This window comes from Apus apus, chromosome 2, assembly GCF_020740795.1.
Source record: "Apus apus isolate bApuApu2 chromosome 2, bApuApu2.pri.cur, whole genome shotgun sequence".
In the NCBI taxonomy this organism is placed as follows: Eukaryota; Metazoa; Chordata; class Aves; order Apodiformes; family Apodidae; genus Apus; species Apus apus.
The window spans coordinates 669,271-692,683 of NC_067283.1; the positions used below are offsets into that span (position 1 = coordinate 669,271).

General features: G+C 45.7%; 1 protein-coding gene across 1 annotated transcript; it reads left to right on the plus strand.

Annotated features, from left to right (window-relative positions):
- Positions 1–1,342: 1,342 nt before the first annotated feature.
- LOC127381155 (KAT8 regulatory NSL complex subunit 1-like) lies at positions 1,343–22,828 on the plus strand. The gene is made up of 9 exons (XM_051611030.1): positions 1,343–1,408; positions 9,914–10,087; positions 11,863–11,993; positions 13,939–14,131; positions 15,609–15,774; positions 16,211–16,380; positions 18,602–19,602; positions 20,579–20,791; positions 21,266–22,828. Exons 2-7 carry the CDS (start codon positions 9,956–9,958, stop codon positions 18,809–18,811), a joined length of 1,002 nt encoding a protein of 333 aa, XP_051466990.1. The 5' UTR covers positions 1,343–1,408; positions 9,914–9,955; the 3' UTR covers positions 18,812–19,602; positions 20,579–20,791; positions 21,266–22,828.
- The last annotated feature ends 585 nt before the right edge of the window (positions 22,829–23,413 follow it).

The following is a 23,413-nucleotide window of genomic DNA, read 5'->3' on the forward strand; positions in this document are numbered from 1 at the left end:
TTTTAATGTCAATTTTCAGCAGTCTATGGGCAGAAGAGCTCAGACTGATTGCCCTGACAGAACATCTGGAGGATACTGAACAATATGGTCACATAGAACAAAGTGCTTCCATTTCAGCTCGAGATTTGTCTTTTTCTATATGAAAAGGTCAATCCAGTTTTTGGAAAAGCTGTGAGGATTAATGGAGAAGTCAGTGTGAGGATTTGCTTGGAAGGTCAGTCATCAGTTATTTTCTAGGGGTTCCCCTCCCAGTCCTGTCAAGCTAACCCTGCTTAATTGGCCTGGTGGGTTGTGGCTGCTGCCTCAATCTCCCACGCAGCCCCTGCCAGAGGCGGCTTTCCCTGGCTCCATCCAACACCCACTGATGCAAAGGGTTCTAGTCTTAGGGTTTGTTGTGTTTTTTTTTGCCTAGGGGAGGTGTTTTTTTTTTTCCAAATGACCTACAGTGAGAATTCTGGAGAGATGGTGGTTTCTGAGGTACCTGCTGCAGAGACCTGGTTCCTCCCTATCACGGCCCCGCGAGCTGTGGGCGAGCTGCTGATCACCTCCTTCCCTCATGTCCAGACAGGACGGAGAGCCCTCAGGGAGCTGCCTGAGCGCTGGCTTCTCATGACTCGGGTGGGTTCATCACTGCCTCAGACGCCTTTATGATTGGGCTAGCATATAAAACCCATCGGGGGGGGACGCTGGGGTCGGCGCTGCCAACAGGCCTGCACTGAAGGCGTCGTTCAGGGCCGAGGGGACGGGCTGCTGGCGGGGACAGCCAAGGAGCGCGAACAAGATGGCTCCCGCCAACGACCCCATCCCCCCGCCCAGCCTTATATGGACTAGAGGGGGGGCGGGCAGGCAGCTGTCATTGGCTGCCTTTCTCGCGGCTCCTCCCCCCTGCACGTGCTGCCACGCTTTGCCGGTGCTGGTTGGCTCCGCCGCGGGCGCGCGCCCTCAGCCCACGAGGGGGGGGGTGTCACAGGCCGGGCGGGCCCGCTGTGCGCCTGCGCAGTGCGAGGGCGCGGGAGCCGTTCGCTCCTGCCCTGAGGCGCGGGCACCGCCCGGGAGCCGCGCGTTCCTCACGGCGGCGGCGGCCGCGCTGGTCGCGGGCCCTGGGCTGCTCCCGGGCCCTGGGCTGCTCCCGCTGCCCCCCGTCTTGCGGCACGGCCTGCGGCTGCTGGCGGCCACTGCCCGCCTCCGGGCCGCGCAGCGCGGCTGCCGCTCGGACGCCACCGGCAGCAGCAGCAGCGGCTCCGGCGGGGAGAGCGAGGAGGAGGGCGCGGGGCAGCGCTGAGCCCCGGGCAGCGCTGAGCCCCGGGCAGCGCTGAGCCCGCAGCCGCGGCCCTTTCCCGGGGAGCCGCCTCTTCTCTCGCCCGGCGCCCTGAGGAGTTGCCCAAGTGTTCCGGACGCGCGTTTTCGGGTTGGTCACGTCTGAAGCGTCCCCGAGGCGTGTTTTTTTTGTTCTGATAAAAGAGCGATAAAAGCTTTTTTTCCCTTTCCCCCCCCCCCTTCTTTCCCTGTGTATCATGTGGCGGCTCCCCCGGCGCTTGGCGCTGCCCCGTGAGGCGGGGAAGGGGCGGCCCCGCAGCCCCCGTCCCGTCCCGGGCTGGGGAAGGAGCCCGAGGCTGATGCCGGGTGTGTTTGGGTGCGGGGGGTCAGGCGTGGCTGTGCTCTCCTGTCTTCCGTCTCCTCCCGCGCAGGGCTGGAGCTCGGGGTCGTGCCGGGGAGCGCAGCAGTGCGGGGCCCGGGCCAGCCGGGAACGGGAGCGTTCATGTGCCGCTCATCTCTTCCTCAGGAGCTTGTGTGTTTTTCTGTTTAGTGTGGGGTTGGGCTTTTTTGAGGTTTTCGTAGTTTTTGCTTTTTTCTCCTTGAAAATTTGTGCGCCAAGTGCTCTTCATGCAGTGTGCCTTTGTGGTGGTTTCTCTTTGGGTTTTCCTGATATTTCATGAATACTTTTCATAAAGACTTTCTCTGCAGCAGCCTTTGCAGTGCGTGCTGCTTGGATAGCAGGGTGCTGTTGTGTCCAGCTTGGTGTGAAGGTGTGGAGAAGATCAGGTTTGTAGGAAGAAGTGAGCTTCTGTTAGATCAGCAGGTGTAGCTGGGAGAGGGGAGGATGAGCTTTGGCCCTGGTTTGATAAAGAAAGGTAGAATAGGGATGATTTGTGGTAATGTAATAGAATAATAGATTTGTTTTGCTTGGGAAAGACCTTTAAGGTCACCCAGTCCAACCATTCCCCCAGCCCTGCCAAGGCCACCCCTGCCCCATGTCCCTCAGCACCATCTCCAGGGCTTGGAAACCCCTCCAGGGATGGGGACTCCCCCCCTGCCCTGGGCAGCCTGGGCCAGGCCCTGACAACCCTTGCCAGGAAGGAATTGTTCCCCAGATCCAGTCTTTTATTGTAGTTAGAAGTGTGAAGTATTTAGGGACACAATATTTATTCTGTCTTCTTCCTGCTGCTTTGCCACGTAGTTTTCCTTGTATTTTTATGGAAACTGAAATGTTTCAGAGGGGTATTGGGCATTTATGTTTATCTGTAGCAAAGGTGTGTTAAGATGGAGTTGTGTTTTCATGTATTTTTCCTGGTTTTTGGCTTAATGCAAGTCCTACAAAATGGAAAAAAAACCCCAAACTCACAGAACAATATTCTAAAAGATACTGATGTTGTTGGATTGTTTCCATGGGAAATACTGGGATTGTGCTACTGCATTTGCTGTGGTGTGTGTTGTGATCATTTTAGTTGCTGTGAGCATTTCTGGCATGGCTGGTCTGTATAACAAACTGCTAAAACACAAGTCTGAGTGAGACATCAGCAGTTGTTTGGGAGGCTTTGCAGCCGTTTGTGTTCCTTGCTTTTTACATCAGCTCTTTAGTCAGAGATTAGTTGCTTAATCTACATATCTCCTATGAAATAGCCCATCTAAAGGCATGTCATTATTTTGCTGTTATCAGAATTAGCCTTAGAAATTTTTTTGCTCAAAGGAAGAGTACTTGTGCCTAACACAGCTGTAGTCACAGGCTTAGTGCTTTAAAATCTGGGCATGCCTGATGTTATTCTCCTGCTGGGAATTTCCTGGGGCAGTATCTTTCTTCCCAAATATGTGTTCCTGTTGTGTCATAACTGAAGTGTGCACAGGTGAGACTCACCTGTATCTTCTGCTGAAGTTCCCTGAGGCAAGTGATCCCATTTGCTGTCATCAGGCTGTGAGGATTGTGCTGCCCTCAGTTATATAGAATTTCAAAAACCTAGTGAAAGAAAGTATTAATTACCTCTCTGGTGCTCTGAGAGGTGGAACACTTTCCTGGGGTGCAGAGCTTTCTACACCCTTGCTTAATCACGAGAAGTTTGACCCATATTCTCATCTAGTTTCTTTTAATACTGGTTTAGTCATCCCAACATGGCTTGTTTGGGTTTTTGCATAGATGCACAAAACCCACCTTAAAAAACTCCAGCCACCTCTGCACGCAGCTGCAGGTGGAAGTGAGCGGCTGGTTCTCCTGTAACCCGAGGCTTGTGCACTTCCTTCTGTTTCATCCTGAAACCAGGATTTTTAATTCCTTTGCTGTGGTGAGCTTGAGTCATTGGGAAAAAGCTTCCTGGAAAACTGCAAGCAGGTAAACATCTGAGAAAACAAGTCTAATATCCAGGCTCAAGGAGTCAGTTGTGATTAGTACATCCCTGTGGACAGCCCTGTTCATCAAAACAGCTACATATGAGGTAGTCACTTCCTTCAGACATTGTTTTATCTTGTCTTTGTACAAAAGGCTACTTTCTGTAGATGTTTTCATACTGTGGTAGTGGCAGTAGATACAACATTTGAGAGAGAAACTATTTGATTCTGATCACCATTGTCTCTCTGCTAGTAAGCACAGTCTTTCTTTTTTTGGTGTTAAGAGAGCTGGAGGAGGAGAGATAATCTCTGCAGGTAAGAGGCCTCAGAAGGAAAGGGCTGTTCTTGCTTTGTGCATTGCCAGATAAACCTTTGGAGCTAGCACAGAGCATGGTGACCAGCCCTACCTGGTCAGGTGAGTGTCAGTACCATGTGTCTGTCCTGCTGAAGGCTTTAGAGATACTTGTCTATAAACAAGATTTTTGTAAGTTTGCTTAAAATAGATTATTTCTGTACATGTGTTGGTGATCTTGGTTTTCTTCTGTAATGCTGAGTGGAGACCTGTAGGGAGCACTGTCCATGGCCAATACCAGGACTGACTCTGTCAGAGCTTGGGTGTAGATGGAGCAGGTGTGTGCGAGGTGAGATCCACCAGTGGTGCTTCTGACAAAGGCTGTACTGTCCCAGTTCTTCAAGTCATACACTCCACTGATCTATGCAACCATAAAAAATTTAAAAGCATGAGATAACTGAGCCACCTAATTGGTGCATTTGTTTGGGGTTTGTTTTCTTCTCAGGTAATACCCTCAAAATATTAGTCCACTGAAAAATCAATTCCCCTACATTCTATTGAACAGCAGTTCCTTACCATGTCACTAACCTTGTGTCAGTTTAACCAAACTCAATTTCTGGGTGACTTACTTCAATACCCATGTGTTTGCAACTCTTTCTCTAGAGACAAAAAGGAATAATCAGTGTGACAGTCATCCAAGCTTCATTGATGTGGTACTGAAGTGTAGCAATAATTATCAAGGCTGTGGGAAGCTGTGATGTGTGTGCTTGTTTGTGACACTTGCATAATGGTAGTAGTAAATGTGACATCAATTCAGCTCATTACCCACACGAATGCTCCCACAGGCTGTCTTGAATTTTTTCAGAATGCCTGGTATCTGATCTAATTTGTGTTATGATTTTCTGCCACAGTAATTTGGTACTAACAACTTACTGTTGTTATAGATTGCCCTTAATATGGAAGGGAGTCTTTTTCTTCATTTTCTGTCCAGCTGGAATCTGAGAAGCACTGACAGTGCAGAAACCTGGTTTTAAAGCTTTGCAGCATAGTATTTTTGTTTAGGTGTTCTGGGGACTTGCCTGGATTTGAGAGTTCAGTAGGTTGCATCTCAAGAATTTGTTTCAGAACTGAATTTGTTGCAGTTAACCCTTTGAGAGTAATTGGGAAAGATTAACCCAGATCTTGCTGTGAACAGAAGTGCAAGTAAAGCTAGGACACAGTGCTCTTCAGGAATTCAAAACTGGACTGCAAGCCAAGCAGGCAACCTAGTGTGAGTGGCACATTTGCCTCCTTTGTTCTTCTCTGTTAAGTGTGGTCAGTTGACATGTAAAAGTTGAGATGTTTACCCAGCCCTAAATAATCAAGAATTTTATGAACACAGACTGTTGCAATGGATTATTACAGCTTTTTCTATTTATATACTGGTGCATATACGAATTCTTAGGTTAAAGAAGCAGTTCTGAGGAAGCCTTCAGTTTGCCTTTCCTTGTTCTGTAGCTCAGTGTTTCCAGCTGATGTGATGATCTTCTCTCAAGCTGAGTAACCTCCAGGACACAAATACCTTCTGCTAGCCTGTCATTTGAATAAGAGTGGAGCTGGAAGGAGTTCTTGGAAAGTCCTTCCTATTATTTAATTCCCTTTTAGACATCTTCAGTTTGGAGTTATTTTTAAACTTTTTTTTAACTGTCTGCTTTTGAACAGTGCTTGTTTTTATCTAGTGAAGCAAGCCTGATGACCATCTTTTCTGAAGGCTGCATTGCCACCCTTGAAGACCAAGAGAGAACAGATCACATGCTCCAGTGTTTTTAAGCATTTGAAACATCACACTCTCCCAGTACTATGGAGTTGCAAAAAAGAAACAACCTGATCTTTGGAAGGGAAAGATGGTAGTAATTTAAAAATTAATTAAATAAAAGGATATGTCTGCAGTAAACCAGATTTCAGGCTGGAAGGTAAACTGTGCTTTGAAGATCCAGCACTTGGGTTGATAAGGTCTTTGCATCAGTAAGTGCTGCTCTGTTTTCAGGAGTGCATATCATCTAAACTTCCTGTGGAAAAACCTCATTCCAGCATGTTTTGTCAGTCAGCTTGTGGTGTGGTTTCCCTTTGGCATGAACCTGTCAGAAGAACCTCATTCAGGGATGTGCTGACTGGACTCCTTGAGGTTGTTTCAGAGCTACATTGTTAGCTTGAAGCCCATCTGAATTTTATCTCTGCTCACCTTGGTTCCCAATTGTTTCTAGAAGCTCTAATTTAAAGGAAATTCAAAGTTTTTCTTTGAGAGGTCTGATTTTTGTCTTCATCTAGTCAGTGCTCTGTTCTTTGATATATTGCTCTAAGTAAGTCTTTGATGTGTTTCTGTATTAAAATTATAGTTATTAAACTGTAGCCCCATCTGATCCCAAGTAGATAGAGCAGACTCCCCATGCTGATGAGAAGGAGCCTCTTAATATTTCCCTGAAGTGGTCTGAGCCCTCAGTGTTACCTGGTCTTTGATCTTTAGCTATCGTGCTGCTGATGTAAAGTAGGTCATGCACTTCCTGAAGAGAGCAAAAAAACCCACCATGGGGTTGGCAACAGGGGTTTGAGTTGAATTATATCAGGTTGAGGTGAGAGGTTTGAGCTAAATTGCATCTGAGTGGGCTTGAGTTAAGAACAGAAGATTAAACTGAATATATTTTAAAATCTGTATTCCAATGCAGGCAGGTTCCTACTTGCAGAAGAAGATTTTTGAAGTATGATTTTGGTATCACCAAAAGCTTCCACTTAGGAGGTGGTGGTTGCATTAGCCATTGTTTCAAAGTCTAAAGTGACTGAAGTCCTATTGTGGAGCTGTGTTTTGCTTATATGACGAGGTTATTTGAGTTTACTTCTTTTTAATCTCCATAAAGTCAGGTCAGATGCTAAGTGTATTTAGACTACAAAATCTTTCTTAGCCTACTTGCTTAGAAATTACAAAACTCAAAGTCTTTAAGCCACAAGGTCATTTTAGGATTGTAAATGTATTTACGAGTGCAGGAGAAGCATGAGAAGAAGGCCTTGATTTCATTGAATGACCTTGCTGTAGGATGCCCCTCAGCCTACACAGGCTTATGTTATTCTCTATATCCTGGTTGTTTTGCCAGCTCTGCCCTCCTCAGTGCTGCCACCAGGAACTGCCCAGAGCCCTGGGTCATTGAATTCAGAGCTGTGTGTGAAAACTCTCCATTGTGGGTGGAGAATGTCCTTCCATCAGATATTTTCCTCTGTGGAAAAGCTCTTGTCAATAAACACTGCCCGTGTGCTTCTGTTTGTAGTGATACCAGTAGTTTGTGAGACTGTTTAGGAAGCAGTGTAACTGAAATGGTAACACTAAAATGATGAAAAATCTTGTTGTTCTGTAAGGTATTTTTTTTATTTTAGCAAAAGAAATTCAAGCTGCCTGTTGGAGGCAGGATCAAACCTTCCTTTTTGTTTGTTTCCAACAGGTATAATCCCTGTGCCAGGTGTTATAGCAGTGCCACAGGCTGTGTGTGCTGGGCAGGACAGCTGGTTCAGGTGTGGTGTGTGGGGTCAGTGCTCCTCTGCCTGTGGGCAAAAGGATCTGTCTGACCAGCAGGGATGGGGATGCTGCTGGGAGGCTGGGCAGGGGCCTGACCCTTCAGCACTGCACAACCTGATAGAATGTGTCATGCGGTCCTTTAATATCAGTGTCCTGCCCATGCAGGTGGGTTGGAGCTAAGTGACCTTTGAGGTCCCTTCCAACTCAAACTATTTTGATTCTATGAAATGGTGACTTACAGACAAGAAAATACTTACTTTGACTATAATCAAGTATTAGCTGCGTGGGTGTTCTGCTGCCTGGTTTGTAGGTGGCACTGGTGTGATGCTCTTCTGTTACAGCAGCAAAGATTCAGGCCATAGACTAAAAATCTTGCAGACAAACAGGTTTGGGGAGTGTGGAAAATACAGGTTAGTCCTGCTCTGTGGTCAGCAGCACAGCCAGGACTGTCCCTTCAGGTAGTTCTTGTGGTTTCCACCTCTTGAGTTTGCAGAGGGAAGTAGTTTCTGTGCTTCTCTAGAAAGAGCTGGACTCCTGCCTTGGCTTGTGATAATCAGAATAACCATATTTGCTCCTTTGTGATGGATTTGTTGCACAGAGAAGAATTGCATTGACCACCCTGTCTTGGGGATAGGAATTGTAAATCAAGGCTAGATAATGAGACTTTTTTTTTTTTTTGAAAACTCTCTTGTCCTGTATCCACCACAAACTCTTAACCACTTTTAATAGTGAAACTGTTCTTGAATGTCTGTCAGCTGGTTTTTAGTGTGGAAGCTGTTGGAGGATAAGCCCAAGCCACCTCTTGCTTTCCAGCGGCGGCGCAGAGCGGCAGTGGGTGGTGGAGAGAGCTGCCATCATCTGCCGCTGGGCCCGGCTGCACGCCCCGCTCTCCCACCTGGGGTATCGGATCAGGCAGCAGACACAGATCTACAGGTGACTTCGGGCTGCCAAAGTAACTTTCAGCCTTCTGCTTCATGGCTTGGGAGGTTCTCTGGCAGCCATCAACAGGCAGAATGGTATTTTCTCTGGAAAAATAAGGGTGAGAGAAAAAAAGCTGCCGAGTTACCCCTACACCAGTTAGAAGTGTTGCCTCCAGCTTTTGAGGGCTGTGACTTCTGTCTGCCTCACGAGATCGTAGCAAGAGCTTGCTGAGAGAGGGAGAGGGGCTGGTTTCCTCCCTTTGTCCAGGGAGAGCAGCTCATTAGTGGAATGAAGCTCCATAGTGGTGTAGGACACCAAGTTGGTCCTTCCAAGTGTTGGTTGCCACTCTGGCATAGTGCCAGGGTGCCACCGGAGCTGCTTGCTGGTACCACTGGGTTTTCAAGCCTTGGTGCCTTCTGGAATGTGTCATCATCTGAAGCAAATGGGTCTTCAGATCTCAGAATACTGCTTACACAAGTTTGACACTTCCAGGCCATGGCCTTTTAATGTTTCCCCTCAATAACTGAGAAGCTTTATGGTAGAAAATAGAATGAATACTCGTTTCTTGACTAGGATGGTATTTGCTTCTGTATGACTAGATTTCCTGGAAAAAAAAATTAAATAAAGCTTTCCATCTTCCAAACCAGAAATGCGTTTTGGGGCTTCCCTTCTTAATAGTCTCTCAGTACAGGTCAGTCAGACCTGCTTTGAGTGGAGGCTTAGAGCAGGTGACCTCCAGGTTTACCTTCCTACCTAAATTGTTCTTTGATTCTACTCTAATTCTATGGGAAGTAATGATTCCTGGGGGCTAGACTTTTGTAATATTAGTCTTTAATACACCACAGCAAGATGCAGGAGAACACTAACTTTTCAGATGCTTCCACTCTTTTCTAAGTAGCTGGAATTTCTTAGCTGTGTTTCTTTAACCAAATTAGCTTATGATTATCTTTAATTCACTGTAAAACAGTTGCTGTTCTCAAGAAGTTATGATGTTTATACAGACATAAATGAAAATGCATGGAATAATTGTCCTGCTTTATTCTTGCTTCCATTCACAAGCATGTGCATAATGATACCACAGGTGCTATAAAGTGGAGACTACGCAGTGAATGAAATTAAATTTCCCTGTAAGGAGTGTTAACTTTCCAGCTACTTTCTACTGATCTCTTTTACTAATGAGATGTTTTGCTGGTGTGAGAAACTAGTAAGGTGCTGTTGAGCACAGGGAATGTTTCCAGGAGAAGCAGGTTGGTGTGTTTGTATGCCCCAAGGTGTGTGCTGGTGAGGATGAAGAGGAGATGTGACTGCAGATATAGAAGCTGAACTGTGAGCCATTCTTGTGGACAGCTTTTCTAGGAAAAACACAGCATTGATATTGGCCCAGCAACATTTCCTCCTTAAGCTGTTCCCTTAGGCTAGAGAGAGCACTTAGATTTTGAATTAATGAAGTTGCCATAGAAATATAACTCCTGAGTTGTTTACTTTGCTCTTAGAGCATACTTAAGAAATAGTCATTGTGTTGTGGCTTCTGAATGGAATGAAATGCCACTTCTTATCCCCAGGGCCCAGTAATCCTGGATGGTGAGCATCAGCCTGGAGACCTGATGAAGAAGCAGGGCCAACCCTGGTCTGTGTCACTGGTGACCTCCAAAAAGAATCAGTGGCTCTTGCCTCCATCTTCTGTCCCAAGGTACCCAACAGGCTCCCTGCCCTGCTGCCCCCAGCTTAGTAGTCAGGTGAGTAGGCAAGAAATATATCATCTTGCAGTGGTAGAAGTGAAGGAAGAAGCTTTCATTGAACCAAGCCTTGAATCAAGAGTAGTATCATTTGTGGAAGTGAGTTTACAAATCACATTGAATAATTCAGTTTTTATGTACTATTTGAATGTTTCTTTAACTTTTGCTGTTTTTTCATGCAGTAATGCATCAGTGGGTTTAACCTTACCAGTACTTCGTATTTGCAATGTGACAAATGAACTCGCTTCACATTTTGCTTTTTAAAAAAATTTTGTACTTTTATGTATCTTTAGAGTTCTCCAAAATGAAACAAACCAAAGCAAAACAAAATTGCAGAAGAAACTCCACCACAGAAATCTACTGGGACTCTTACTTACTCTTCCAGGTCTGTGAAAGGTGATGGAATCTGCAGTCATAAAAACCCCTGAAAAGCAGTGGTTAGGAAACCTTGAATTCCTGATCTTGAGCTGTTGCTGGACTCTTGGTCTTGATGGCACTTCAGGCCCATGTTGTGTGTGTGTTGGTTTATAGACCCTTTTAAAGGTTTGACATGTCCAAGTAGTGTTCAGAACCTGGTGTTTCTGGATGATGATGGGTACCCTCTGGTCTACTGGTCACCAGACCGAGTGACTTACCAGGAACCTTAACTTCTGTGAAGCTGTGGAGGGCCAACTGCCACAACCAGCAGCTGCAGACCAGGGGATATAACTCATGTTTTGGAGGACACAACAACAAAAAAAGATTACTGCTTTTCTTGAAAGCCAGCTTTGACTTTTTCACTTGCAAATTCTGAGGGAAGATACTTGGATATTTATATTTGTAAGATACGCTGCAAAATTTGAACACTGAGTTACTGAACTCTTGTGGGAGCAAAAGAGATTGTGATGAATAGGATTCAAGGTTAAAATGGGATGTTTCATTGGTCTGTCACTGAATGATAGAACTGTCTACTAAGAGGAGGTGTGGTCAATAATGACATTCAGATTTGAAACATTCTGTGGCAAAATGAAACTGTTCAAAAAGGGAATAAGAAGTTAATGGAAGCTCTACCAATTGAACCCTGTGGTCCAGGTACAGCCTGTGAGTCAGTAAATCCTTGTGTTAATTATTTGCTCTGCAGATGGTTCCTTGAAGGGGTGGAGCTGTGACATGATGCTGCAGCATGAGGAAACCTGCTTCTGTTTGTGTGGTTTTGGATTTTATCAGTAACAGATACACGTGTGCAGTGAACTGAAGTTATGGGGGTGTAATGATGTGGAAATCAAAGTTATTTTTGGGTTTAATACTTCAGAATAATGTCCAGAGAGTTTATAATTGTGTGAACCATGAAATGTTCTTAATCAGTATTAGTATTTAATTAAAACCTCACAAAGTTTCTATGAGATTAGTACAGGTTTTAGTACATATAAGCTTTCTGAAGAGTGGAAAAGGCAGAATAGCTGAAAAATAAGGCCATCTTCCTGTGAAAATGACCTCCAGCTTATTAAACAGAACTAAGAGCTCTGTTTTGTTACTTACTTTTGTAACGTGTAAGAATGCATTTAAAATATGAACTTAGATTGATTTGGATTTGTAATTCAGTTGATTAAATAGCATGTGATTTTATTATATTTGGCCTATTTAAGTTCAATACTATTTATAATTGCAGAATTCTCCTTAGATTACTCCCCTTCATTTTTTTTTCCCCAGCTTTTCTCCTCTCTGCCCTCATCCTTCTTCAGAGTCATTGCCACATGAAGCTTTACTGAGTTGGAAAGTTCATTTTTCTCTTACAGAGCTCCCCTCTCACACTGTCTTTGGGAATCCCTCTGTGTCCAAGTCCTTCCTGCAGCCCCACCAGTGGGTCTCCAGCACCCTTCAGAGCCTGCACCACAGCACCCTGCCAAGGCAACGGAGTGTTGAACTGGTTAGTTTTCCTTCTCTTTTAGGTTGATCTAAGTAATTTCATATTTAAGGCATTGGCAACAGTGACTAAGAAGGGGATCTTCAGAAGACTTCTGTACATATAGTTCAGTTGTGAAAATTTGAAATGAGAATTTGTGTGTGTTGGGAGGGTTCTAGAGGGAGACTTTCTTTTAATTAATATAAAACCACTAGTTGTGATCTGTTGTGTAAGAGCAACAACCAAAACCTCAACCCTGCCAAATGTATATATATGATGTTCCCTGTCTTGTAGACAGCTTGTTGAAAGAAGTTGCCTGCTTTTTATAAAGGGGTGATAAAAGTGTACCTTGGCTGTCTAGCTTAATGTTGGATGCTGTACAGCATCCTGGTGTCCTGATTATTATTTTTTAATTAGTGGATTTCTAGGTTTTTTGTTTCTCTGCTTGCACAGGATGTAGAACTTGTTTTTCTGCTAGAGTTTTCAATAGAGAGAAGTAACTATTACCTGTCTTGTTGGTGATGGAGATACCTAGATGTTAGCTCTTTAACTCTTTATATTTTTATGGAGCTTTGGATCTATAATAAAAATATTTCTGATAGTTTGTTAAGCACTGGGGGAGGCTCTATATGCTAATTTTTAATTGGAAACTTTCATTTCCTTCTGTTGCTCAGTGTTCTCATGCAGTTAGTAATTAAACTAGTATTCAGTCTGGTTTAGTACCTGGGTGGCCTGTGACCTGGGGGCTTTGAGAAGCTTGGTAGCAAGAAGCAAACTTCAGTCTGTAGAACTGTTAAATAAGCTTTTCATCCAGTTTTCATCAATCATTTTTGTATCCATCATGCTGCATGTATCAGTTAAGAGAAGCTCCCTAGAAAATACAGCCATGATATCTGCTGTTTGTCCCAATAATTCACTATGCTGCTCTTCCAAGTGATCCTTTTTCATGTATAGTTTTGTGGTATCTCCTTGGTTTTTGGGCTGTTCTCTTTAAGCTTTTAATCCCATTTCCTTCCGTTCTGTTTCACCTCAACATTTCTCCACATGGTGCCACCTTGTCCTTGGGAGAGGGAGGAATTAGTGCTGCTTCAAAAAAACCCAAAAGCTTCTCTCCTGTGTAAATAGAATAAAGCAGTGGTAGGAGGAACATAAACCCAGCACAGACAAGGGATCTGCAAAGGGCAGGGAGCAAGTTCAGTTTAAGGAGACAAATACCCAAGAAGGCAGGTTTATGGCAAGTTGCTAATATAGTTGAGTGAAACTTGGTGCACTTACCACTTTTATTTCTTGAGGGGTTATCTTAGAATCATAGAATGGTTTGGGTTGGCAGGGACCTCAAAGACCTTCTAGATCCAGCCCCCTGCATGGGCAGGGACACCTCCTACCAGCCGAGGCTGCTCCAAGCCCCATCCAACCTGCCATCCAACACTTCCAGGGATGGGGCAGCCACAGCTTCTCTAGGCAACCTGTTCCAGGGTCTCACCACCCTTAGCAAATAATTTCTTCCTGATATTTTTTTCCTGATGTTTTCTGCAAAGGTGTCATTATTATTCAATTTTCTGTGGAGCTATGGAAAAGCAGGATACAGACTGTGTTGTGCCAGGTGTTGGGAAGTCACTGAAGGCTGCCAAGTACCAGATGATCCTTGAGATCCTTTCCAGCCTGGCATTCTATGATTCTTTGGAGAAAGAACCTGTAATTAGTGGCTGCCACATCTGCATTGGCTTTAAGACTTTCTGCCCTTAACTGATGAAAATATAGCTGTTGAGACTCTTCGGTGTCCATTTCTGAGAATGAAATGTTCAGAAATCTGCATACCCCTTGAGAGAATGCAGCAAAGACTGGAAAGCTGGTAAGCCCTGCCTCTGGTGGAGATACTTGAGGAGGCTTTGGGCATCACAGCCACAGGAGTAAATACAGAATTACACCTTCCTACCCTTACTCTGAGATTTGTTTTTCTTGGTTGCAGTTTGCCCCCCAGCTCCTCCAGCAGCAGTTCTCTGGTCAGTGGGAAGGCTGAGGGCAGGTTTGGCCAGCAAACCCCACAGAACCCACCTGCCAGGTTGGACGAGACCTGCGTGGCTGCCAGAATCCGCCCGGTTCGCACGTGGTGGAGGCGCCAGCTGGTCCAGGCTGCCTCGGGCTCCCACTGCAGCAGGAGGGTAAGTGGAAGTCATTCCATGTAGGTACTGAACTATCTTGCATTTTTAATTTGAATGGGTGGGTTTGTTGTATTTATTTTTAGCTAAAACTCTCATGATGTTGGACTCTGGTTTAATGCAGCTTTTTCTGAGTGCTTCTCCAAAGCGTGTAGAATTTCAGAATAAATTCCCTGATATTGGAAAGACTAAACTGAAAGAGGAGAGATTTAAGTTAGAGATCAGGAGGAAATTCTTCACTGTGAGGGTGGGAAGACCCTGGCCCAGGTTGCCCAGAGAAGCTGTGGCTGCCCCATCCCTGGCAGTGTTGAAGGGCAGGTTTGATGGGGCTTGAAGCAGCCTGGGCTGCTGGGAGGTGTCCCTGCCCATGGCAGGGGTTTTGGAACTAGATTATCTTTAAGGTCCCTTCCCACCCAAACCATTCTATGATTGTCAAAAAGCCATGAGTTTGCTCTTTAACTGTGGTTTAGAAACTAATTCTAAATTTCTGTTCTTAAAAATCAGGCAGCAGTTTTAGCAATGAGCAGATCATACCTCAGACTTTGGTGTGCAGCAGCCTTCTGCTGGTTACCTTTTGGAGTTGATCACCTTGGAATTGTCCAGAGAAAAAAAACCTGTCACCCCCAACAAAACCAAACCAGAACACACAAGCCACCAGCCACCCAAAAATAGACCCCCAGAAATCCATAACCTTAGTTAAGCCATGGGCAAGCTGGTGTGTGAGGTAACTGGGCTGTGGTTATTTGAAGGCTGAGCTACCAATCCTGGTGAAATAAAGGCTCCTTGGACACCTAGCTGTGAGTTACCTGTTGATTAAAAGATGTGTAACTTATTAATTCTGAGAAAACATGGGTGGATGTGACAAAACTGCTGGATGTTACATCCATCAGTTGACAGGTTGTACTTCGTTGCATTGCTCATATCTTCTGGAGCCTTTTCCTCAATATTGATTACTCACCTGGCAGTTTTTATCAAGTTCTTTGTAAGCATTAGAGCTACAAAAAGCCTTTAAGGAAGATGAGAAAGAACAGGATGGGAAAAGGCACAGAAGTGTTTGAAGTTTGAAAAATAAAATTAGGAAGCATTATGGTTTCACTGGAGTTGCAAAGGAGAAGCTCTCCTGGCTTGGAAATACCAGTGGAGAATCACAAAATGTGTCCCTTAATACACTGAATAATTTTGATAAGGCAGTTCATCTATGGTCAGAATGAGAAACAGTCTGTGGCAACACTCCTGCATGTTCTTTCAACACTGACCACAGCTCTTGACTTGATTTTTTCTGTCTGCAAATCTGCTTGGTTATGGTTTTGAGGTTTCTTTTCCCCGTTTTTCCAAAACTTGTCTGGCTTTGTATTTTTTGGTGAATGGAAATGTAGCTGCAGTCTGTAGAGAGCAGTCTGGAGGTACTGGATCTGAACCCGAGTTTTACTTCTGAAGCACGTTTCCTTTTTGCCATGTTGACTATCCTTTCCTCTGCCAGCCCCTGAGACCCCTCCCTGTGAGGTGCAGCTGTGAGTGGCCCAGCTCCTGCATCCTGTGTAGCTGCAGAGTCTCTCTCCAGACCTTAGACCCCAACACCATGTCCCTGGCAGAGTGCATCGCCCTCCTGGACTCTGGCTTCCACCCCCTCCTTTCTCTGTCTCAGGGTGAGTAGGTCACGGGTTATGATGGGAAAGAGGATCCCAGTGCATTCCCAAAGCCACACTCTCCACTCCTGCTTGCCTCCCGTAAGTCAAGTAACATGGAGTTGGAGATGGAGTTAAAAAATCAAATGTAGGCTTGTAACCAGGACCTGAGGGCAGGTAGTCAAGGTAGAGTGGAGGAGGTAGCTCACTTCCTTCCTGTGGAAGATAATTTGTTCTATAGGGATGTCTAAGTGACTGAGTCCAGCATCTTGCAAACTACCAAAAAATCTGAGGGACACAGAAATACTGGCCTCAGTTAAGTTACAATAAATGCATCTTGCTGTTCCCTGTGTTTCTTTCAAGGGAAAAAGCAACACCAAGATGCTCATATGAACCTCAATCAGTTTTTGAGTCAGTCTGACTTCACCTTGGGTTTCTCTTCACATTTTATTACCAGGTTCACTGTGTGAAGGGAGAGGGCAGCCCAAAGGAGCATCCAGTCACAGCTTCCCTGTTCCCAGTCCTCAGGCTCATAAGTATGGTCCTTTACACCACCCACTGTTCTTGTACCCAGAGACTCCTGCCCTTCCTGCCAGCCAGACCCCTTCCACTGCCAGCTCAGCACTGGTGAGTTGAAACAAAAGCTGTGGAAAAGGAGTAGCCTTAGAGGAGGAGCTGGGGAATAAATCTCCCTGAGCACTGCTGTGGGGCTGCAGACCCCCTGGGGATTCAGGTGGGTTGCTACTGCTAACGAGCTGCTGGGAATTGCAGTTGGGATGTTGGTGCAGTAACAGCTATGTGCTTCGTTTTTTGCCTCAGGCAGTGCTTGGCTGGCTTGGTGCCTGCTGCACTGCTCCCCAGCCAGACAGCCTGGGTTCACATGTAGCATTGACAGTATTCTGCTTTTTTTATTTTTTTGTAGGCAAAGAGTTATATACACACATATTGTTACAGCTTTATTTGGCTACAGATTAATAGTAGAGATTTAACTACTATGGATTTACCCATATAAAGCAGGGACACCAGTCAAGAAATTTTTAACATTTTCTTGTTTTTCTGGAAGTAGCAGAGGGTTAAAAAAAATACATCCCACAATAACCACATCTCTAGGAAGGTGTTGAGTAACTGGTTTTCCCAGTGTGTTGAGCAAAGGAGATCTTGAAGGACAGGCCCAGACTTGCATCCTTACCCCTGTCCCTTCCTCTTTTTGCTTATAGGCAGTTGTTACATCTAGTTGACAGAAACAGACCCTGGGGCAGAGCAGCTGGAAAGTGTCCAGGGGAAAAGGACCTGGGGAGGCTGGTCAAGAGCAGCTGCAGATGAGCCAGGGTGTGCCCAGGTGGCCAAGGCCACCAGCATCCTGGCTTGTGTCAGCACTGGGGTGGCCAGCAGGAGCAGAGCAGGGATCATCCCCCTGTGCTGGGCCCTGGGGAGGGGGCACCTGGAATCCTGGGCTCAGGGCTGGGCCCCTCAGGACAAGAAGGACATGGAGGGGCTGGAGCGTGTCCAGGGAAGGGCAAGGGAGCTGGGGAAGGGGCTGGAGCACCAGTCTGAGCAGGAGCAGCTGAGGGAGCTGGGGGTGTCCAGCCTGGAGCCAAGGAGGCTGAGGGGAGACCTGCTGGCTCTGCAGCTGCCTGAGAGGAGGTTGGAGCCAGGGGGGTCGGGCTCTGCTCCCCAGGAACAAGGGATGGGACAAGAGGAACCGGCCTCAAGTTGTGCCAGGGGAGGTTGAGGTTGGATCTGGGGAACAGCTCCTTCCTGGAAAAGGGTTGTCAGGCCCTGGCCCAGGCTGCCCAGGGCAGGGGGGGAGTCCCCATCCCTGGAGGGGTTTCCAAGCCCTGGAGATGGTGCTGAGGGACATGGGGCAGGGGTGGCCTGGGCAGGGCTGGGGCAACGGGTGGACTTGGATCTCAAAGGGATTTTCCAGTCTCAACGATTCAGAGTTGGCTGCTTCTTTTGTTAGCTGCTCTTTCAGCTACAGTCTCTGCTTCCCAATCAGGTTTTTATGGATGCTGCTGAGTAGTCCTGTGCCTTTTAAGGCTTTGAAATTATATTACATCAGCAATCAAGCTTAGTGAGCCTTGTGGCCACAGAACTTCAGTTTGTGGTTGGCGTCTTTACCTAGAAACAAAAGGATGTTTGTCTTGAGAATGGAACAAAAGAACTGTAGTGTCTTGGAGACATTTTGGCTTGCAAGTAAAGGGGACACTTCCATTCTGGATTGCAGGTCTAATCCAGCTCTGAAGTGAACCATAGTATATGGACCACTTTATCAAAATGCATCTCAGAACTCTTTAAGGGTCTCTTCATCCCACTCTTCCTAGGTTGTTTTTTCAGATCCTCGCTCCTCAGTTTGGAAATGCTTTCAGTTTTAGCCCAGATGACTCTGGCCTTGTTCCCATTTGCTCTCTCATCAGCAGCATCCTCTTCCTCAGGAAGGCGAGCTGCTTCCATCTTGACTTGTTTTACTACTCAGCCCTTACTTTGCAAGATGAAACAAGCACAGCTCCTCTAGTCTAATGAAACGCCAAGTTGTTACTTCTTGAATCATCATCATCATCATCTTTCCTTGTTTGGATTAATTTTTGCTACGTGGATGACCCAATACATACAAAGTTACCAGTAAAATCCCATCCACCAAGGTAGTAAGTAGTGTCCTGCTTCATAAATGGAACCAATAGGGCTTGTGTGACGTGTCCAAAAATATCCTTGAATGCCAGGGACAGGGGGAAGAGTCCACTGCACCAGCTGGTCCAGAGAAGCTGTGTTCTGTGGTGCCTTCAAATATGCTTTTGTGCCAACAACAGTGTTCTGCATGGGGTTTCCTCTTCCTTCTCTGTGTCAGCAGTCCTCAAAAAGAAGAAAAGCAGGATGTTCCTATGACATTGACAACATGGTGATCCCCATGTCCATCACAGCTGTTGCTCAGGTGGAGAAGCCTCAGTACAAAGAGATTGTAGTTCCAAGGTACCTACAGACCAGGCCTGTTGATCCTGCCCTCCTGTGGGTGATGGGAGGAAATGGCTTTAGCTGGGCAGAAGGAGAGTTGTTCCCTTAAGGAAGTAATTCCTAATGGATAAAAAAGGAAGTATTTCCACTTTTAAAAAGTGATTAGTATTATTTGGATGTAACTGTTAGTACCAAATGTGCTTCTCCTTGAAGTGATCGACAGCTTGTGTTGCCCCTTGCAGCTGGAGGATAGCAGAGCTCAAGGACCTGAGGCCTTAGAATCAAGTGGACTCTGAGGTGAGAAACCAGTTTTGCCCATTTGTCTGAAAGGTCTGTAGCCATCTGTAGCATGGTAGCAGCTCAGTTGGTGTTTAGCAGGTCCTCAGTTCTGCCCAGGGAGCAGTGTCTGTAGGACAACATGCTCAGTAGCTGCAGCCAGTGCAAGGCCAGCAGAGCTGAGGCTGGTGGTGGCATGTCAGCTGTGGGACACTGCTGGCTGCAGGAGAACAAACCCTGTTGTTGTGCATGATTTAATGCCTGGCAGCTGTTTCTATGATGCCTGCATCTGCCTCCTGGCCACTCAGGCTGGTGAGCAAGTTCCCAGTTCCGTACATAATGGAAAGTATGCAAATGGGTGATACCAGGTGTGTGTGCTGGTTCCCAGACTGTTTGAATGGGTTGGATGTTGCTCACCTGAACTTTTAGAACAGTAGGATTGGCCTGCAGGAAAGACTTCATGCTCTGGGTATTCAGGCAAAACTTCTCTTCCTAGTTGGAGGATACTTCTGATGAGATGTACTCCAGTCATCACTCCAAACATGAAGATCTTGAACGAGCCCACTGCGATTCCTGGGCAGCAGCTACTTCCCAGAGGCAAGGGAGCAGGAGCCACAGAGGGAGGTGGCTTAATTTGTTCTTAATTTTAAAGTGTGCAGAGATCCTGATTCAAGAAATTCCTTTTAAATGAAGAAATAATTTTGCTCGTATAGTTAATCTGTTACATAATAGATGCAAAACTGATTAAAATAGGCCCTAATCAGCAAAAGAGTGATGCAGTGTGCCACAGTCCTGTTAAAAATCAGCTTCATGCTAAGCTCAGGCTTGTGTTCAGAGCTTTGTGTTAACTGTAGGGCTTAATGCTTCTTCCTAACATCTTTGCCTCTGACGTAATAAATTTGACAGAACTTTTTGCTATGGAGATTGTTCTTTGTTCAGGCAAAAGGTTAAAAAAGAGAGATAAAGCAAATGAATGGAAAACAATCCCTCATGTCCAGAGGCAGATGTGTCCTCTTTGCTTGGGTGAAAGGTGAATTCCTCATTGCCTTTCCTTCAGTGGGGCAGTAGCAGCTCTGTCTCTGCCCTCATGTTTTGAGATCCCTGCCACTATCAGAGCTGAAATTGTCCAGTGTTTTCCCAAGTTATTGAGCAGTAGAGTGGGGAGAGGGACTGGCAGGTCATACTGTTAGTGATCCTTGCTTCTGGAACAAGGGTAAAATAGTGTAATCACAGCAGGGAGGAATGTTGGTGTCCCTCCAGGTGGCTTCAGCTGTGAGGGGTTTGTCCCTAGGAGCCAGTGTGGGTTTCTCTTGTCTTAGTTTTTTTCACAAGGTTTTATTCTCTCTTAATGCTTAATTTTTCTATTCATGGTCAGGATGAGTGAAATGGACAGTGATTGATCAAGAAGCCATGAGATGCTTTTTGAACAGACGATAGGAGAGAAAAAGCTAATTAGTGAAAGCACTAATTGGGCAATATAATCCTGTCTCATTGTACAAAGGGGATAAAGCTCACACTCTTCACTGCACAGAGATCTTGTTTTTATTTGGGTTTCTTGTGAAGCAAAACTAACTGTGCTCCAAATGCTGCTTTGCTTTAGGTCCTCCAACAAAGCAGAGGGTGGATGGGCCAGGCAGCCTCAGCCAGCATCTCCAGCTGCTGGATCTAATTGCTTGGATGATTTGTACATGCTCTCTTCTCCTGGCTTGCACAGCCCTGAGACTTGCAGCAGTTTGTGGTCACGCTCTGCCCATGGTGGGACCAGGTGGTGCTGCCTTGCAGTGAAGACACCAGATCTTCCCTGGAAATACAGGTGAGGTGACACTGGGACAAACATCTGTTGGCTTCAACTTGCCTGTTCTTTTCTAAAAGAATTTCACCTCTATATAAAGTAAATTTTTTCAGAGCTGCATGAGCCTTCACACGGCTCAGACTGTTCAGCTTGTGTGTGTGCTGAGGGTTGGGCTGGCTAACAAATTCAGAGGGGGACAAATTGTTATTTATGTCATTGTTTAAATCATTCTAAACCAATATTGACCCAGAGTTTGAGATGACTCCTGGTAGGTGGGACTGAGTCACTTACTTAGCACAGGATGCTTTTTGGCAAAAGGAGTTAACTTTGTGAAGGATTACATTCGGAAATTACAAGAAGGGCTGTAAAACTGAGCTGCCCTCCCTCCTCGGGGATGATCTTATGGTGATTTACAAGCACAGTCTTACACTTCATGTCAAATCCAGCCTTGGTTTGGGCTCAAGTCTGCCATGTTTGCTTTGGAAATCTTTTCAGATAGTGAGACTATGAACAGTAAGGAATGTCAGTGGAGATGGAAGGTCTTGATACCAAGGGAAAGCTGAGCTGGTGATCCTGGAAGTGTTGTGAGTAGCTCAGTATTCATTGCTCTTAAGCTTGGCTTTGCTTTGGCATCCTGACAAATTGAATCTGCTGCAGGTTGGCTGGACAGGGTGGATGATACTGTAGAGTTCTTGGAGTCTTCAGGCTTTTAATTTCAGCAACTCTGCCTTCTCACTCCACAGGAGGTGCAGCCTTGGGAGCCTCGCACATTCCTGCTTTCAGATTCTGCATACCAAGGTCTTCTCCAGCACTCAGATGAAGATGGCTGTGACCAGGCTGACCTTCCACCCTGGGTCTCTAGCAGGAAGCAGAGCATCAGGCCCACCTCTGCAGATACACACCTGAAAACAGGCAGCAAGACCAGCACGGAGGAGTTCGTGGTCCAGCAGTGCAGCCCAGGACAGCTGGTCAGCAATGCCTAGCCCAGGCTGTGGTGTGTGTGAAGCCTTGGCTGCCTGTGCTGTGGCAGCACAATCCTGTCTGCTGCACTGGTGCAGAGGAACACCAGGGGTGTGTGGCACTGCTGCCTGTCACCTCACTTCAGCAGCAGAGGAGATTTCCAGGTGAGGAGAGGCTTAGGCACCTGATGGACCTGTGGTGCCAGACTTCCAAGGGATTGTGCTTTCAAAAAAAAAAAGTCCAGTTTCTGGTCAGCTCCACCACACAAGGCTGAACTGCTGTGTCACAGGGTGTTCAGGTGCAGAGAAAGGAAAGAAGATCTGAGTAAAATTGATTCCAACGGTAGAAAGGAAACAGCACTGTTCAGTTTTGAGCTCTGCCAAAGTGCTTCTCAGGTGGCTGTTGGGTCCTTAGTGGCTAGAAGCAGTTTCCAGGGTGGTGCTGCCTCCCCCCAGATCAATTTACAAATGCCACAGGTCAGAGGAGGCCTTTTGGTGAACTTGGTATGAACCAAATACCTGATGAGGGAGAGGGAAGGAGAAAGCTGCATGGTATGTTCTCTAAAACACAGCTTTCAAAAATTCATCTCCTAAGTACATGAAAATCAGGCTGCTCTTGTCCTGCATAATTGAAGTTTTGTATCTGCTTCCTTCAAAGGAACTGCAGGTTTCATAACAGTTGTCTTGCAATATCCTTGCTGTAATAAAATTGATACCATTCTTTTTCTTTTCTGAAGTGCCTCCTCTCCTTGGAGGGAAGATAGTGGCTCAGGGGGTTTGGCAAGGAAAAGCCACCCAGCTGAGGAAAAGCTGCATTCTGCAGGAGGGACCTGCAGCTGCTGCCTGTTCTGAGGTGATTGGGGTGGTGAGATGTGCTCAGGAGATAAGTTTCAAACCTGAGCAGTCTGATAAAATGTCTGTCCCCACCACAATGTATCAAAACTAATACATATCTTGAATCTGGATTAAAGTGACCAGGAACCATATTCCAGCTTGACTAAAACTTCTCAGTTAAAATTTTCTTGAGCAAAAGGTTTTTTTTTTTTTTAAGTTTTTATAACCAGTTCATAGTGGAATATACTCACCTTGCCTTTCAGAATGGCCTCTGAAGTCTAGATGTCTGAATGTTTGGTTGTTTTTATAATTTTCTCTCTGAAAAGTGTTGTTCCATGCAAGTACTTCTCTCTGGGTTGGAGTGCTCGGGGGCAGGGGGAACACTTGCAGGAAGGCCAGGGGTGTTTTTATATGGGGATTGTGAACTTGAGGAAGAGCTTTTTGGCTCTGTGTTTGATAATGTTTAAGAAAGTGGCAGTAAAATGCCCAAGTGTTGCCTCATTACAGCCTATGAAGTAAATGGCACGATGCAGTGCTACCCTCCTGTGCTGCAGAGTCCACCGAGTGTGTGCACCAGGGACTTTGCTGCTGCTCGTGACTTTTCTGGGGTTGATACAGATTTTTATTTTTTTAACTGTAATTTTTGAATGTATTTTGAATGGCAGGGTTCACAAATAAAACATTAGTAAGAGACTCAAGTCGAGGCTTCAGTGTTTTTAAAAGGAAATGTGTGGAAAAGTGTTTCATAATAATGCCATTAGGCTAGTGATGATGAGAAGATAAAGCTTTTGCACGCACTCAGGGTGGAGATACGGTGGGGAGGCTTCTTAATTGTATTTTAAACCACCTG

Coding starts and splice junctions, on each gene's coding strand:
- LOC127381155 (XM_051611030.1), top strand. CDS start 9,956: ATGAAGAAGCAGGGCCAACCCTGGTCTGTGTCACTGGTGACCTCCAAA. Junction 14,132..15,608: donor GCTCCCACTGCAGCAGGAGG/GTAAGTGGAAGT, acceptor TTCCTCTGCCAG/CCCCTGAGACCCCTCCCTGT. Junction 16,381..18,601: donor CCACTGCCAGCTCAGCACTG/GTGAGTTGAAAC, acceptor CTGTGTCAGCAG/TCCTCAAAAAGAAGAAAAGC.